We start from the raw sequence: 14,986 nt of genomic DNA on the forward strand, positions 1-14,986 counted from the left end.
AATTGTTGTTATTACTTGTCCCGTTTTATTTAATTAAAACGCAAAAACTTTTACATTCCTTTTTTTTTTTAATATAGTGAATGAAAATTGTGTATCAAAACTCTTTTTTTTTTGTAATATAATTATAATTACACTCATTCAATCGTAGGGGGTTCAATTCCTTTTTTTAATTATATTATATTCTTTTTTGTTTTAATTTACAGAGGATTACTTTTTACTATATACATATATAATTAAGGAAATATATTTTCGGATTTTTTTAAACTAGAAAATCCTTATGAGCTTACTTTTTATTTTCTCATTATGCAATTGATTAAAATATTTGTTTATTTATTTTATTTATTATTTTAATAAAAATTAAAAAAACTTTAAAATATAATTTTTATTTGAAATATGTATTTGGTCAATGGGAGAGATTTTCAGTTTTTTATTGGTTAAAAAAAAATTTAACTTAAGATCCGGCTTTTCCGAAATTATAAAACAAGTGTACATAAGTACATAAGTGACGAAAGGGCAGTTAATATAACAAGAAGTAGTCTCTAAGGTAATGGAGAGATTTTTCGATCGGAATTTTAATTTCGGAAATATCCGCTGTAGAAATCTCAATTAATATTTTATTTTGAAATATAAAATAATTTTTAAATAATAAATAGATTACAAGGTTAGAATGTTCTTAAAAAGTAAAGAGATGTAGAAAAAAAAAGGACAAGAATAATATTTAAAGAGGCAAGATCTATTTGTAAGAGGGAATAAAGATATCGGAGATATCCGTTAATAACTTTTGTTGGGTATACACAATTAATGAAAAGCAAATTCTTTTTTCAAGGATATTCTGGTAATCACAAAGATCAAATTTTTTTTTTAATTTAATGTTGATCATAATATGAATAACATGAGCTTTCACTATTACTAAAATAGTATTTTTTCCTTTTTTTCCCGTTCTTTAGATACTTTTTGACAAAGAATTACTAAAGAATTTTAAATTAGAACTTTTTGTTCCGGTTTTCTTTATTTGTGTTTCAAAAGAATTTTTTTTTTATGAATGAATAAAAAATTGGTTTTATTTTGATAAACTTGAAATGTTTCATGATTTTTCAAAAAAAATATTGTAAAGCCGTTGTTTTAAACTATTTGGGATATTTATTGAAACTAATTAATAAAATACCCCCGACACCCTTTCTTTTTTAAATTTTTTTAATTGGTTGGTTTTTTTATTTATTTTCATACTAAATATTGATTAATAATAAGAAACGTAAAAAAAAATTTAAAAAAAACATTCAGATTTGTTTATTTATATTTTTTAAATTATTTAATATTGATTAATAATAATTATAATATAACATCGGAACATTGCGATACTGTATTTTATTATTTTTCTTTTTAAAAAAAAATGATTAACGTAAATATTCTTTATTTCTTTATTTCTTTATTTTTTTTATGTATATAATGTTTATTTATTTCTTTGTTTCTTTACGTATATAATGTATATTTTAAATATAAATATTACATACTATATATATAATATTTTCATTATACATTAATAATGGTTATATGTATTGATTAATATTCTTAAAAGAAAATACTATTGATAATAAATAATTAATATATGACGTATATATAAATTCGTTGATAAATATATATTATATACTGTAATATATATTTTATTTACTTAATTTTTTTATATGTTAGATATAGCATTATTGATTATTAAAAAAAAAGGTCGTAATAATTTATATATAAATTTTTTTATTTTTTATATTTATTTTATATTTTGGTAAATGCCAAAGAATTTTGAAAGTTTGATACTGTTTAAGTTTTTTTAATTCGGATAAAAAGATAAATTAATTCGGATAAAAAAAAAAATATCCGTTTTATTGTTTTAATGAAATGTATATTCAGTTTAATGTGTTTTCGCACATATAACATATTAAACTCGCACAAATTATAGATAACGCTTTAATTAAAATATTTTTTCTTTAGCGCCTGTTAATCACTGGCCGTTGAATTTGTAAATTTCCATAAAAATCACAATTGTAACGGATTAACGGCGTAATGTTATAAGATTATGTGGTTAAGTTCCGGCCGTAATTTCCGTATTACCGTTTTTTTGCCATATTTGCCGTATTTGCCGGCAAGTCCGTATGAATTTAACTTAATAACTAAAAAAATATTTTCTTTCAAAAAAAATCATTTAATAGCGAAATTTTGATATGAACATTATGTATGATATGTCAAATATATCTCGTCATGATTACGAACTTTGCAATTAATTAACTTGAAGCGTAGATAAAAAAAGCTAGACTGAACGTATATTCTAACTAATATCATATATATAGTGAAAATTTTTATTATATATTTTCTGCCAATATTTCTCTGTTATAATAAATATACTGTAACATAAAAAAAATACTCGTAAAAAATTTCCCGACTACGAATCGGTGTATTTCATGAAAATGAAATGCATATCGAATGACAAATAAAATGATTTCATTGCGAAATAAAGTTAATACCAAATAATTACATATATTAAATAATAATAGATATCATCCATCATTTAAATCTAATTACGTATTTGCTGGCTAATAATTATTGGTATTTATCAATTGAATAAGTTGAATCAAGAGTATTATTATATCCCATGAATTAATAAACATATAATATTAGTCATTTTTTGCCTCTAGCTAGTAGAATTTTCGCCGTAGCCGAAAAGATATACATGATATTTATATATTAATAAAATACGTACTATAATTATTTAAACTCGATGGCGAATTTGTTTGTATTTTTTATTATATATCGGTATTATTAATAATGATTTTACATTGCGATCGAGTCGCGAAGCTAATTCAATAATACCATTCAACATAGAATGGTTGACCAAAATAGGTTACATAAATATTTAATCATAGAAATATATAAATAGAATAATTTATTATTATTTTTTTTTGATCAACCGAGTTTCATATAAAAATGAAAGCACTTAAACATATCCGTTTACTCAAATTTTATTATGATTTTTTATGAAATTTTCTTTCTTTTCCATTTTTTCCCAGTATTAATTCACTTCATCTCCCTTCAATCATTCCTCAGGTGATGTATATTTTTTAATTGTGATAATCATCATCTTATATGCAACCAACCAATTCCTGGTCATAAATCTCCTCATTCTCTTATTAAAATCCTTCTTCGGAAGATGATCAAATATGAATAGTATTTAAAGATCTCCAAGAAATTAACACGAAAGATTCAAAATAAATTCTATAAATGCGTGCTATAGAGCTCATATCCGAAAGAACCAATAAATTATTCTCTTGACTTTATAATATAATTATAATATCGCTAAAGATGGTCATATTAAACATATGGTGGCACAAAATATATATAAAAAGTTTTCATTGAACTTTGTTTTTTTCTGGGGATAAAAAGTTGGGGATAATAGGTTAATGATAATATCTTTTTTTAAAAGGATTGTGACCAAGATTCTTTAATGATTGTTGAACATTTAACCCCACATATCACATAATTTAAATTCGGAAATTACGATTGCTACAGTTATAAAAACAAACAAATAACCATTTATATTTACATTGAAAACATTGAAAAAAAAAAGATTTTTTTATGTTCTTCATACATTTATTTTATATATATAATAATTTAAAATACGGGAATATATATTTATATTTTTTTTTTTTTACTGCTTAAAATGACTGCATAAACAAGTTTATTATTACTGCAATCACTGCATATATTGTATATTATATACTGTGAAAAAAAAAGAACAATTGGGAAATCAAAATCCATCAAATTATATAAAATCTACCATGATTTTAAGAAATTCATTCATTCTTTTCCGGTCTTTTTCCAAGTCGTAAACATAACCATCATCGAAATCTATCTTCAGGTGAAGACGACGTTGAAAATTTGTCTTTAAAAATGACAAATCATTATCAATGGTCGATAAGAAAAGATCTAGTAGTATAAACACACGAACTTTTAAGATAAATTTTAGAAATATCATAAAGAGTCTACATCCTGACGAACCAATATTGATTCAAAAAGAAAAACTTTTTGAAGCCGGACTTGAACAATATTCATAATATATATAAGCTTATAATATTGCTCTTGACTTTAGTTGGGAATGGTCGTGTACTAAAAAATCTTTGGATGAATTTAAGAATTTATGAAGATGAAACTTCCTCTAAGAACTGGAAACATTTTGGTGGTCTATAAATTCTCAACAATTACAGCAAACAGCCAACAACCATCTTCAAAGTTCTTTGAAAAATAGTTTTAATGACCTTAACGCGATGAATTTAGTAATTACCATCGATAAAATGAAAATGAGAAACCAGTGATCCCATCGACGAATTAACGGTAAATATTTTTTGGTTATATTTACTATTCTTTTTTAATACAATTTTAATACGCGAATATATACTTATACAAAAAAATCTTTTCATGCATAAACAAGTTTTATTTATTGCTGTATTAAAACACTCGGTCAATTTATATAAAACCTTAAAAGAAATTCTTTTCATTCATTCTTTCCAATTATTTTTTTCTAATAACCATCAAATTCGTGAACATAAATTCGTTTCACCTACTTCGCAACAATAAATCCTCTGGTGATTGACGATGTTGAAAATTTGTCTCCTAAATCATTATCGCTAGTCGGTAAGAATGTGTGGCAAAAAAGATCTCCTTGTATGATAAATACGAGCTTTAAACAAGTTTTGTGACATAAAAAGTCTGCATTCTGGTGAATCAATAAAATTATTTTCCTATAACAAAAGATATTTTACGAGGATATATTGATTAAAAAAGGAAAGCTATCTGAGGTTTCCTTGAACAATATTCACAACATATATAAACTTATAATATTGCTCTTTGCCTTAGTTGGTATGTCATGCATTCTGTCCCATAATTAAAAAAGCCTTGGATAAATCAAGAATCTATAAAGATGAAATCTCTTTAAAGACTGTAAGCCTTCTTTAGGTCAGCAACAACATTATTAGTCAACAATTACAACACTCATAACCATTTTCAAGTTTGGATAAATAATTTTTTACAAATTTTAATCTTAAGCGCGATGAATTTAGTTACTATCGATGAAAATGAAGATACTAATAAAATAGGTCATGATAATCGATGAAGATTTATTGTCTAACGGTAAATATTTTTTATAACGCGTACGTACGAATATTGTGACGGTCTTTTCAATAATCGAATTGCCGATTTTTGGAAGAAAATCATAGTTTGCTTCAATGCTACAGCTAATCTACAGAAGTTTTCTAGACAACCTAAACTATCCTAAATTCATATTAATTTTCAAATCGATTATATTTCAACGTCTCCTCTTTTCTAAAGTCTTGAGTCCTGTAGACACTTCAAAAGTGACGACGCTTATCATCATGTTTAATGCTCCAATTGATTTTGACCAAATTTCAATGAACGTGAAGTCGGAAAAGAAATTCAAATAATTATTTATCGTAAATTATCGTAAATTATCAGCACATATTTAATTTACTTTCTCATTTATACAAATACTCTTTTTTATGACATTTTTGCCAAGGGACGATTGCGTTTTTTTGATTGAAACATACAAAAAAAAAAATTTAAATAGGCATTTTGAATTTAATGTCTTTTTTCCCGTTTTGTGTCAAAAAGATCTAAGTAATTTAATTATTCAACATAAATTAGATAGTTCGTTAAGTTCGTTGCGTACGTATTGCGTTTTATATATAGGCAAAAACATACGAATCTAGTCCTAAACCATCCAGTAAGTCAATCATCAATCTCTTGGGCTAGTACTAAGTATAATGCAGATCGAAGAAATATTGTTGTATTGTTATTGTCGGTTAAATTAATTATTTTATTTTTTTTCTTTATTAAATTATAGACTCTCCGGTATTAAAATCGGTGACGGTTCGCCCAAAAAACTAAAATGTACAAATAAAATATAGCCCGTAGCTGATACCTACACTCGCTACGCTAATTTCTTTCGAAATTAAAGCTTCACCTCCGGCTTGAAACTTGTAATATGGGCTGTTCGCACATATGCCAGATAATTTAGTCCGAGAAGTAATTACTGGTGTTTAGCGTGTAGAAATTGTTGTGTTATGGATTTTAAATACTTTTTCTTTTATATACTACATACTGTATATTACATTCATTCATAAACAAATCTCATTTTTTGGAGGATTAAGGAACTTGAAAAAAAGATAGTTTAAAGGATTCGATTGGTTTAAGTTGTGGAAATCATCTTTTTAATCGTAATAATTAATGTAAGGCTATGAAACTGAATACATGTCCATTCCAGCCAAAACCAAGAGCAATATTATAAGCTTGTATATGTTGTAAATATAGGAGTTTTCCTTTTTGAATCTTATTCTTGATACACCGGAATATTGAAATTATCTGGTATAGCGAGTAATGTTTAAAAATAAATCTTTTATAAGGAAATAAGGAAGGGTATATTGTAATATACAGTATATCTGATATGCAGTAAATAGACTATAACTTTTATATTTAAAAAGTCTTAAAAAAAAATTTAAAGAATTAATTTTTGTGCAGAAGCTTTAGCACCAGTCATTTGTACATGTAATGCAGGAATTTAGCGCTCATACGAATGAGGGCAGAAAACACTGTGTAAGCACGAGACTTGTGCTGAATAAGATCTTGAAAGATTGTTTGTCAATGCGATTCATGTGTGAATATCATTTGTTGCAGTCTATAACATGAGCTGCTTCAACTTCAATCTATTACGCATTCCTTTTTTAAATAAGGAAAATTTGGTTATTTATATTAATTGTTATGATTGATTTTGTCTTTATAATACGAATTTAGAAACGGATTTGTCATAAGATTCTTTGTAAAATTCAAATACCATTAAGCTTTCTTCTAAAGTATCAATACCGGATGACAGACTGGAAGCATTAGATATATAAATAGAATGTGATTAAAATGGTATGGGACGTATACAGGATTTAGCCTAAATAATTGAAGTCTAAAATCGTACCTAAAATAAAGGAACTTAATATATATAACGGGTTTTCACAATCCCAATACGGAAGAGAGATAGAGAAATATATTCACCTTAATCAATTGAAGGATTATCTCAAATATCTAAGCACTTCACTAAAAATTTGGTATTACTCGTATGTTCGAAGGAATCGGATTCTCATTTAGTGAACTTCGCGGAAACTAGATTCATAGACTTCTTCCATCATATAAAATATGTGCAAAAGGATACTTTGAACTTTTGTATGGAGGAAAGAAAGTATGGTGAAGATTTAGGCAAATCCGAGAGGTAAATAATGGTAGTTACACTTTATTATGAGCCATTTTTAAAATCTTTGTAAACTTTATTTGTATGAGTTTAGATATATTATATAAATCTTTTGATTTACTGTTTCATTTCTCAATTTTAAAATAATGTAATTTGATTTTAAATTAATTATTGCATTTAAGAAGTTAAGAAGTTGTATACATTATTCGAAGCTGATGTGATTCTGATTTTGCGAAAAATCTTCACAGTAAGGATTCATTCCTCTTTGCCTCCTTACCAACAGCGCCATACTATCGCCATACTATATAGCGTGAGAAACAAAAAAAAAATTCAGGTGTATGATTTTATGCGACTTTTCTCACATGATATATACACTAATAGCTCACAAGAACTTTTTATTTTTAAAATTAGTTTTTTGATCGAAGACTGATATAGTTATTTCGCTATAAATATTCATACATTCTATTTTTTTTTTTAAAGAACCTGTTTACAATAAAAATAATTAGTTTGTGGCTTAAAAAATTTTCGTGCAATATACTAGCTTACATTTCACGAGTATATTCTGAGAAAGAGTGGGTAAGGAGTGAGATAACATGAAATTTTATTAATCCTAATTTGAAACTAAATTTGATACGCGATTCGCGCAACATGCAGTAGTTTTGTTTATAAATCATACTATATATAATTCACGATTTAATCTTATTGCCATTACGAGGAAAAATGATGGAGTCTAAAGATGGTATATATATATATATTTACTTCTAAACGTAATTTTTGATATTAAGTTTTTCAGTTATTTAATTTTTTTTTTTAAAAAAACTTTTAGCAACGCTTGCTTTACCCCTTCCTTCTCAGTTAGACAAATGGACAAGTTTTGATGTTTTCAGATATTTCAAAAGCAAGGCCATCGCATTATCAATTCTTGATAAAGAACTAAACATTTTTATTGACGAACGTATTACAGGAAAACATTTAATTGAAATCACAATACATATTCTTAGATTAGCTGGATTCACTATTGGTTCTTCAATGAATATTATGGTCGAGATTAATTTATTGAAGAGTATGCTTTTATTTATTAATTATTTCTTTTTTTGAATTTGGAACTTTAATAAACCTTTTTTTTTGGTGTTTATTAGACGAATACTACATTTCTTTATCGAATAGGACGAACGGTATTATAATAATAAAATTGATTATTTGTGTTACTTTTGTTATGTGATTTTAGTAAGATTTTTTTATTATTATTATTTTGCATTTTTCAGTATCAGAGTCAGTCACTGATATTACAGAAATTGATTACTTGAAGAAAATCCTTGGAGTGGTCGAAAATATTTTGGAACATATTTCGTTGTAATTGAATAACATTTATCCTTTTAAGGATTTTCTTAGTCTTCCGATTATTGTTTTCGAAAGGATCAAAACTATTGTAGAAGATAAATAAAAGACTTTTACGAAAGTTAATTTTTTTCATATTGTTTATTTATATCAGATAATATCTAGTCAAATTGCAAAGTTAGGTGAGGACTCTTCGATACAGGTCGATCGAATTTACTTCACGAAAATAAAATCATATTATTACTGTGAAGATGGTCCATGGTATATGCAGATAGATTTCCATAAGCCAGTACAGCTCAACCATTCAAAAGTTTCCTACACCATCTAAATAATCATAAAAGAAAAATCAGCTCAATGATCCCCTAAGAGGCTTTAAGAGTACACACTGCCAGCTTAAACCTCTTATTAACTTTTCATAATTTTCTTTTGCCATATGCAATAACGAAGTACGACCCTGTTTGGTTACCAGATGAAAATCGGAGTTTCATATTATGAGTGTAAATCAAAGCCGATCCCTTAGAAAGAGGCGTTCCTTCAAGAAGAAAGTAAAGGGAAATTTCTTTTTTACTAAGTTTTTCATTAGGGATATTGTGAGGAAATTTCAAAGACACAGAGCAGGAGAATCCTTTTGCACTTTTATCGTTGAAATTAGATCCATTTGATTTGATCTCAATTAATCTTCCTATGAAGTTTTTGAAGCATAGTAACGTGACATTGAATTTGTTAAAGAACTTGTGCAAAAAGCCATTGCAACGAATAGCGTTTTTTAAACATTGCACTTATTAATTTATATTCATTTGCAGATTATTTATAAGATCATTTGCTTGCACTCTGCCATAATAATTAAATTCTAGTTTCTTCCATGCTATACAAATCCCATTTATAACTCACATGCCCAAGTAATGTTTTATCCCATTTAGATGGTGGTAGTGGCGGTAGTTCCTCTTAAGATGGATAAATGAGAATTTATTGTGTTGAATCTAGATAAATTCGAAGGGCGGGTCAAAAATGCTTTACTAGCTGGGGATAATCAACAGTGGAGTAGTTCAGGTTAGTCTGAAAACGTGGACTTAAAATGGTGAAAATTTGTGGTTATTCCACCAATAAAATTTTTATTACTAGATGTACCAACACATAAATTTGGGACTTAGCTCGGAAAATACATGACATTGAACGAAAATGTCTTAATTTTTTTGTCTCACCACCCTTTATGCCACAACTTCGTAAGTTTTCTTTGGTCAAGATAAGATAAAAATATCATAAACCATTGATTCTCATTTACGATTCCTTTATAAACCCCAAGTCTTACTGCTTTCGTAAATAGCAGCTATTGATGTTGACAACGAAACAAAATTCAATAATACTTTCAAAAAATTAGTATTGGATTTCATCGAGATGGTATTTTGAAATTATCAATGCAACCACATTTGAAATTGTGCTCTTACTGTTGACACTAAAAAAGTTGAATGATGATCTTGATAGATGGTCTTTTTTTTAATACTTTTATGAAGTTATCCTATAAAATATCATCTGAACAAACAACATCATCACACTCAACACACTCAACGTTGGGGATAAAGAAAATTAACTTATATGAGATTATAGTCTATTGTAAGTGATGAGAATTGAGTTATTGATATCAAAAGGTTCTGCAAAATCTTTACGTTTTATTTTATTGATCTTAGAATGAACCTTCTTACTATTATGTTACGCATTATACGTGTAGGAATCTCTATGTTGTGGACAGATTAATGGAATTTTCAAATTCCAGAAGCCAACTATATACACTAGAAGAGGTTTTCAAGAAAGTCTACATGTTCAAGGTATTCAACATGTTCATCTTTGTTACTCGTAATCTTATTTCATCTTTTGTACTTCTTTTGTACTATAGAGCCGAACCATGGATTATTATACAGAAATACAAAAAAACTTAAGCTAATAGTACAAAGGAGTCACCACTTGGAGCATCAAAAAGACGATCATCGATATATTGAATTAATGGATAAAGTCCTAACACTATTAAATTCACTAAATTCACTTATAATTTAATTTGGTTTGCATGTATTTTATGAGAGAGAATAATAGTAGTCATATATTAACGACGTTACCCTCTCACTGTATTTTATCTTAAATTGTAACGTAACGCATAATGCGCATACGTGATGATGATATAACGAGACTGTGATGATCTCACTTATTATAATGCATTTAATATTGTACAAAAAAAATTAAAAATTTTTAATATTAAATGATTTAAAGTTTAAACCACAATCATATGGGAGTGAAAGTGTTGTAAAATCTATTAAATCTAAAATTTACATAAAATGAGTTAATCAAAAAAAAAAAGAATAAATTGTCAATCTTTTAAATATATTATTATTGAAGTAAAATGAATGTAGAATTTGTACTAATTATATTAATTTTAAATGAAATATGGAGATCCATTAGCCATTGGACCAACCTTGTACTTTAAACCTTCACGTTCAATATTTTTATGAACTAAAATTAGATGATAAAGAGGTGATTCTTTTCAGATATTTTCTGCACCTAATTAATATAATTTGCAATACTCCATAATGATAGGGTTGACTTTAAAATTATAAAAGTATCAAATATCCAATTCTTCCTCTGTATCTTTACCTTCACGATGATAAGTAAATTTGATTCGTTTAACTTCCTGTTTAACCTCTTGAGTAAAAGTAAAACTATGCCTTTGCCTTTTCTTCTTTCTATTACTACTCATTTGTTTATAACCATTCTTTATGTAATCATCTGAACTCGATGATGATTCATCATTTATACTTACAGCCTATGAAAAATATATATATAATCAATATAAATTACACAAAATAAAATAATTACAAATATAATAATTAAAATATAAAATATAATGTACCTTTTCAGAGGTTACGCTATAAGTAAAAATATTTCAATGATTACTATTACTTTATAAAAATAAATACCAATAACTGCCTTACATTTATCTTTGATCCTAATCTTACCTTGATCTTGAAAACAATCGTTCTTCAGGAGTAATTTCTGTTCGTTTCTTTTTCTCAGTAGAAGGTCTCAAATACGAATCAAACCCACGGATAAGATTTCCACCAGAATGGGTCTCTTCTAGATAAGAACCTTCAAAGTTCCAAATATTATTTTCTATAGTTTTCTATATCGGTATAGTTAGGAATAAATTTCTTTATTAAATACAGGCAATTTAAACTAAATATTTATCTATTTACCAGACTTTTATCAACTTGTTTTTTTCTAACTAACAAATCTTTAAGTTCTGCTTCTACTTCTTCCAATTTCTGTCTTGTTACAGCGGGAGTCTATAAAAAAGAAAGTTAGATAAAAATTTTTGATAAAGAGCCAAGAATAAACCTACTACATTGTTGCTAGTAGAAGGATCTTCTCCAACATCTGGCATTTTGTAATAAACGTAGAATTGAATTAAATGATTTTCAATGATTTTCAATGATTAGAAAATTTAAAAAGCCGTGATTTTCGCAAGCCGTGATTTTCGTATGCAATACATATTTTTATGAGTAATATAGTTCATGTATATTACATGAAAAATTTAATAATAAATGTGATTGGAATGATATTTAAATATTTGATATACAGTAAAATACAACTTTTACAAATTATATACTGCATATTGTCAGAATTTAGAGTTTTATTTATTCTGTACCGAAATAAAAATTTTTGCAATGTGAAAGAAAGAAAGAAGTTAATTTAATTAAATTGTAAATTTATAATTTTGACTATTAAAAGAGATTATTTGGATATTAATTTATATTACAAAATAAAATAAAACAAAATAATGAATTGAAATACATTTTGTGTGAAATATGAATAACCTATTAACAAATTTATATCATCAATAATATAAATTAATGATTTATAAGGGAATAATGATTTTAAAATAAATTAAAAAATTTACAATTTGGTGAGGTTGTAAGTATATTAAGCAAAAGGAATAAGGAATACACAAAAAATGAATAATTCATATCCTTTGACTATTAACAATTAGTAAATGTTCACAACGAATTAAAAGGTTAAGGAGAGAATGAGTAAAACCTTGGATTCAAGGCTAATATGATACAATTATAATTATAATAAAAATAATAATCAGAATCAGGAACATTTTTATCATCATTTTTTAAAAAAATTGATGACAACAATTATATAATATTAATAATTATTACGAATCATCCTAAATTGTTTATTAATTGAATCAAATTCTTTCAACTTAATCTAGTAGTTGTAAAAGTTGTCCTTTCTGTCCTGTCACGTGCCGTCGAATCAGTAACAACAACACGTTGATTTGTCTCCATAATATTATCGTTGATTATACTGGAATCATTCTCACTAAAATACGGTGACTGTGTAGTCGATGAATCGTGGTCGCTATTATAAAAATTATTGAGCTGTAGGCTGGATATAGCGCTCAATGCGGGAGAATACGGGGAATGATTTAATGTATCAACTTGCAGGGGAGGAAAATCTTCCTTCGGATCAAAAAAGAAAGGTCCCAAGCGCGATTCAGTGTAAGATGGGTAAGAAATATTCTCTGGAAGATCCTCTTGAGATATGTGAGGGAAAGATGAAATAGCTATAGGGATGATTACTTCATGATATTGCATTTTGGTAAGTAAAGATCCCATCTCAGCTTGTATTACACATCGAAGAGTATAATATACTCTTAAATGGCGACCAGTAAATGTTGGGGGTATATGATGAAATTTTTTGGGCACAGTAAGAGAGAATTCCAACTCTCCTTTCTGATTTGTTGTTGCTCCAATATCACATCGCCTATCTGTAGAAACAAGTGAACGTTCATGCTTTTCGCAAACAAACTCCCTATCAAGGGGACCCTCATAATGTTTACGCAAAGAACATTGAACGCAAGTAATACGTCCACTAGAATGGTTGGTTAGTCTCAGCGTGAATTTTAGGTCTTCACCTAATAAGTAGTAAATAATTAGATATATAAACTATATAGTTATAGCGTATTTAACAGAATAATTAATTACCGGGTGAAAACACGTGTTTGGGTAAGATTGCTTCGACCTCTACCAACATCTTCCTTGGTGATTTGTTTTCATTATGTAATATATCCCTAAAACTCCATTCTTGATCTGGTGGAGCAAAAGATACAGGAATAAATGGTGTAACTACTTCAGGACCTTCGATTAGGGATCCACCAGCTCCTTCTATTACTGGTTGCCATATATAACGAATTGAGAAACCTTTCGGTCCCTGATAATATTATATTAAATCGACTTAATAAATATATAATAAATCTAATTATTATAACTTTAAAGATTAGAATAATTAATGTATAAAAACCTCAACAGAAGGCGGAAAATTGACCGGCGGAAGCTACAAAATAAATATGCAATTGTATTTATAGATATTTGACATGACAATTAAATTAAAAGAAAGGAAACATTTTATACATTTTATACCTTTAGAGCAAATTCAAATTTATATGTTCCTGGGGCAAGTTCTTTCCAAGGACGATATTCATTGGCTTTGTTTAATAAATAAAGACAAATTCACATTAAATCATCATTTTTTTCGACTTTCAAAACTAGTATTGGTAAATATAACTATATTTTTTATTAAGAACTATCCTAGTTACCTCGCGTTTGGCCATTACTTCCACCGCTCCAGACCGTATAATTGCATTCAAAATAAATGGTTCGCGCAGTCTCGACACGTCTTGTTGTTCTGGGAACTGGCCCAGAATCCTTTATCTTAGCAGATGCAGTTTCTTCACCTTCATAACATATTAAGAATTAATTAGAGGTTGATAATTATAAGAAAATTCGCAACGTTTAATCCATATTTGAAAGAATACCTCGAAATTTAATTTTGATCGATGATGCAAACAACGTCTTGCTAGTATCCGAGATTGTTAAAGATACCGAACCTTTTTTAAAATTTACGATTTTGATTATCAAAAATTCAATAACATTTGAATAAATTTTTAACATAAATATAGGAATAAAAGATGTCAACACATACCTCGAACTACCTGAGAGGGCCGTAATGTCAATGTCCTACCAACTTCAAATTCTACATTTAGTTGTGGTGAGGACATTTGCTGTTTATCTTCTTTTACAAATCTTAAGATTTTCGACATTCAATCAATAACTATTAAACTTGAACTCTTCTATCAGAAATAAGATACGTTTCTTTCTTTCTTAGCTTAAATATCCAAAAAATATTTTAAAATATGTATAAACGAGAGAAACTCCTCTTTCTAAACGTTTAAAATTAAAAGCTTGACAAAAAGATCTAATGAGTGAAATTAAAAATTGGTAGGTAATAATTTTTTTTTTTATTAAATAT

The 14,986-nt window shown here is 27.1% G+C and overlaps 3 protein-coding genes across 3 annotated transcripts; 1 reads left to right on the forward strand and 2 right to left on the reverse strand.

Moving 5' to 3' along the window:
- Positions 1-8,008: 8,008 nt before the first annotated feature.
- OCT59_015856 (uncharacterized protein) lies at positions 8,009-8,645 on the forward strand (the record flags this gene model as incomplete). The annotated part of the gene is made up of 4 exons (XM_025315951.2): positions 8,009-8,027; positions 8,115-8,351; positions 8,428-8,463; positions 8,554-8,645. The coding sequence occupies 4 exons, from the start codon at positions 8,009-8,011 to the stop codon at positions 8,643-8,645; spliced, it is 384 nt and encodes a 127-aa protein (XP_025181751.2).
- A 2,189-nt stretch (positions 8,646-10,834) lies between these two features.
- OCT59_015857 (uncharacterized protein) lies at positions 10,835-12,134 on the reverse strand. The gene is made up of 5 exons (XM_025315952.2): positions 12,015-12,134; positions 11,866-11,955; positions 11,629-11,792; positions 11,523-11,538; positions 10,835-11,435 (listed from the first exon to the last, which is right to left on the reverse strand). Exons 1-5 carry the CDS (start codon positions 12,051-12,053, stop codon positions 11,235-11,237), a joined length of 510 nt encoding a protein of 169 aa, XP_025181752.1. The 5' UTR covers positions 12,054-12,134; the 3' UTR covers positions 10,835-11,234.
- Positions 12,135-12,873: 739 nt separating this feature from the next.
- OCT59_015858 (uncharacterized protein) lies at positions 12,874-14,777 on the reverse strand (the record flags this gene model as incomplete). The annotated part of the gene is made up of 7 exons (XM_025308295.2): positions 12,874-13,592; positions 13,663-13,888; positions 13,979-14,011; positions 14,098-14,162; positions 14,274-14,411; positions 14,493-14,564; positions 14,660-14,777. 7 exons carry the CDS (start codon positions 14,775-14,777, stop codon positions 12,874-12,876), a joined length of 1,371 nt encoding a protein of 456 aa, XP_025181753.1.
- Positions 14,778-14,986: the final 209 nt, after the last annotated feature.

Source organism: Rhizophagus irregularis, chromosome 24 (genome assembly GCF_026210795.1).
Source record: "Rhizophagus irregularis chromosome 24, complete sequence".
NCBI classification, from domain to species: domain Eukaryota; kingdom Fungi; phylum Glomeromycota; class Glomeromycetes; order Glomerales; family Glomeraceae; genus Rhizophagus; species Rhizophagus irregularis.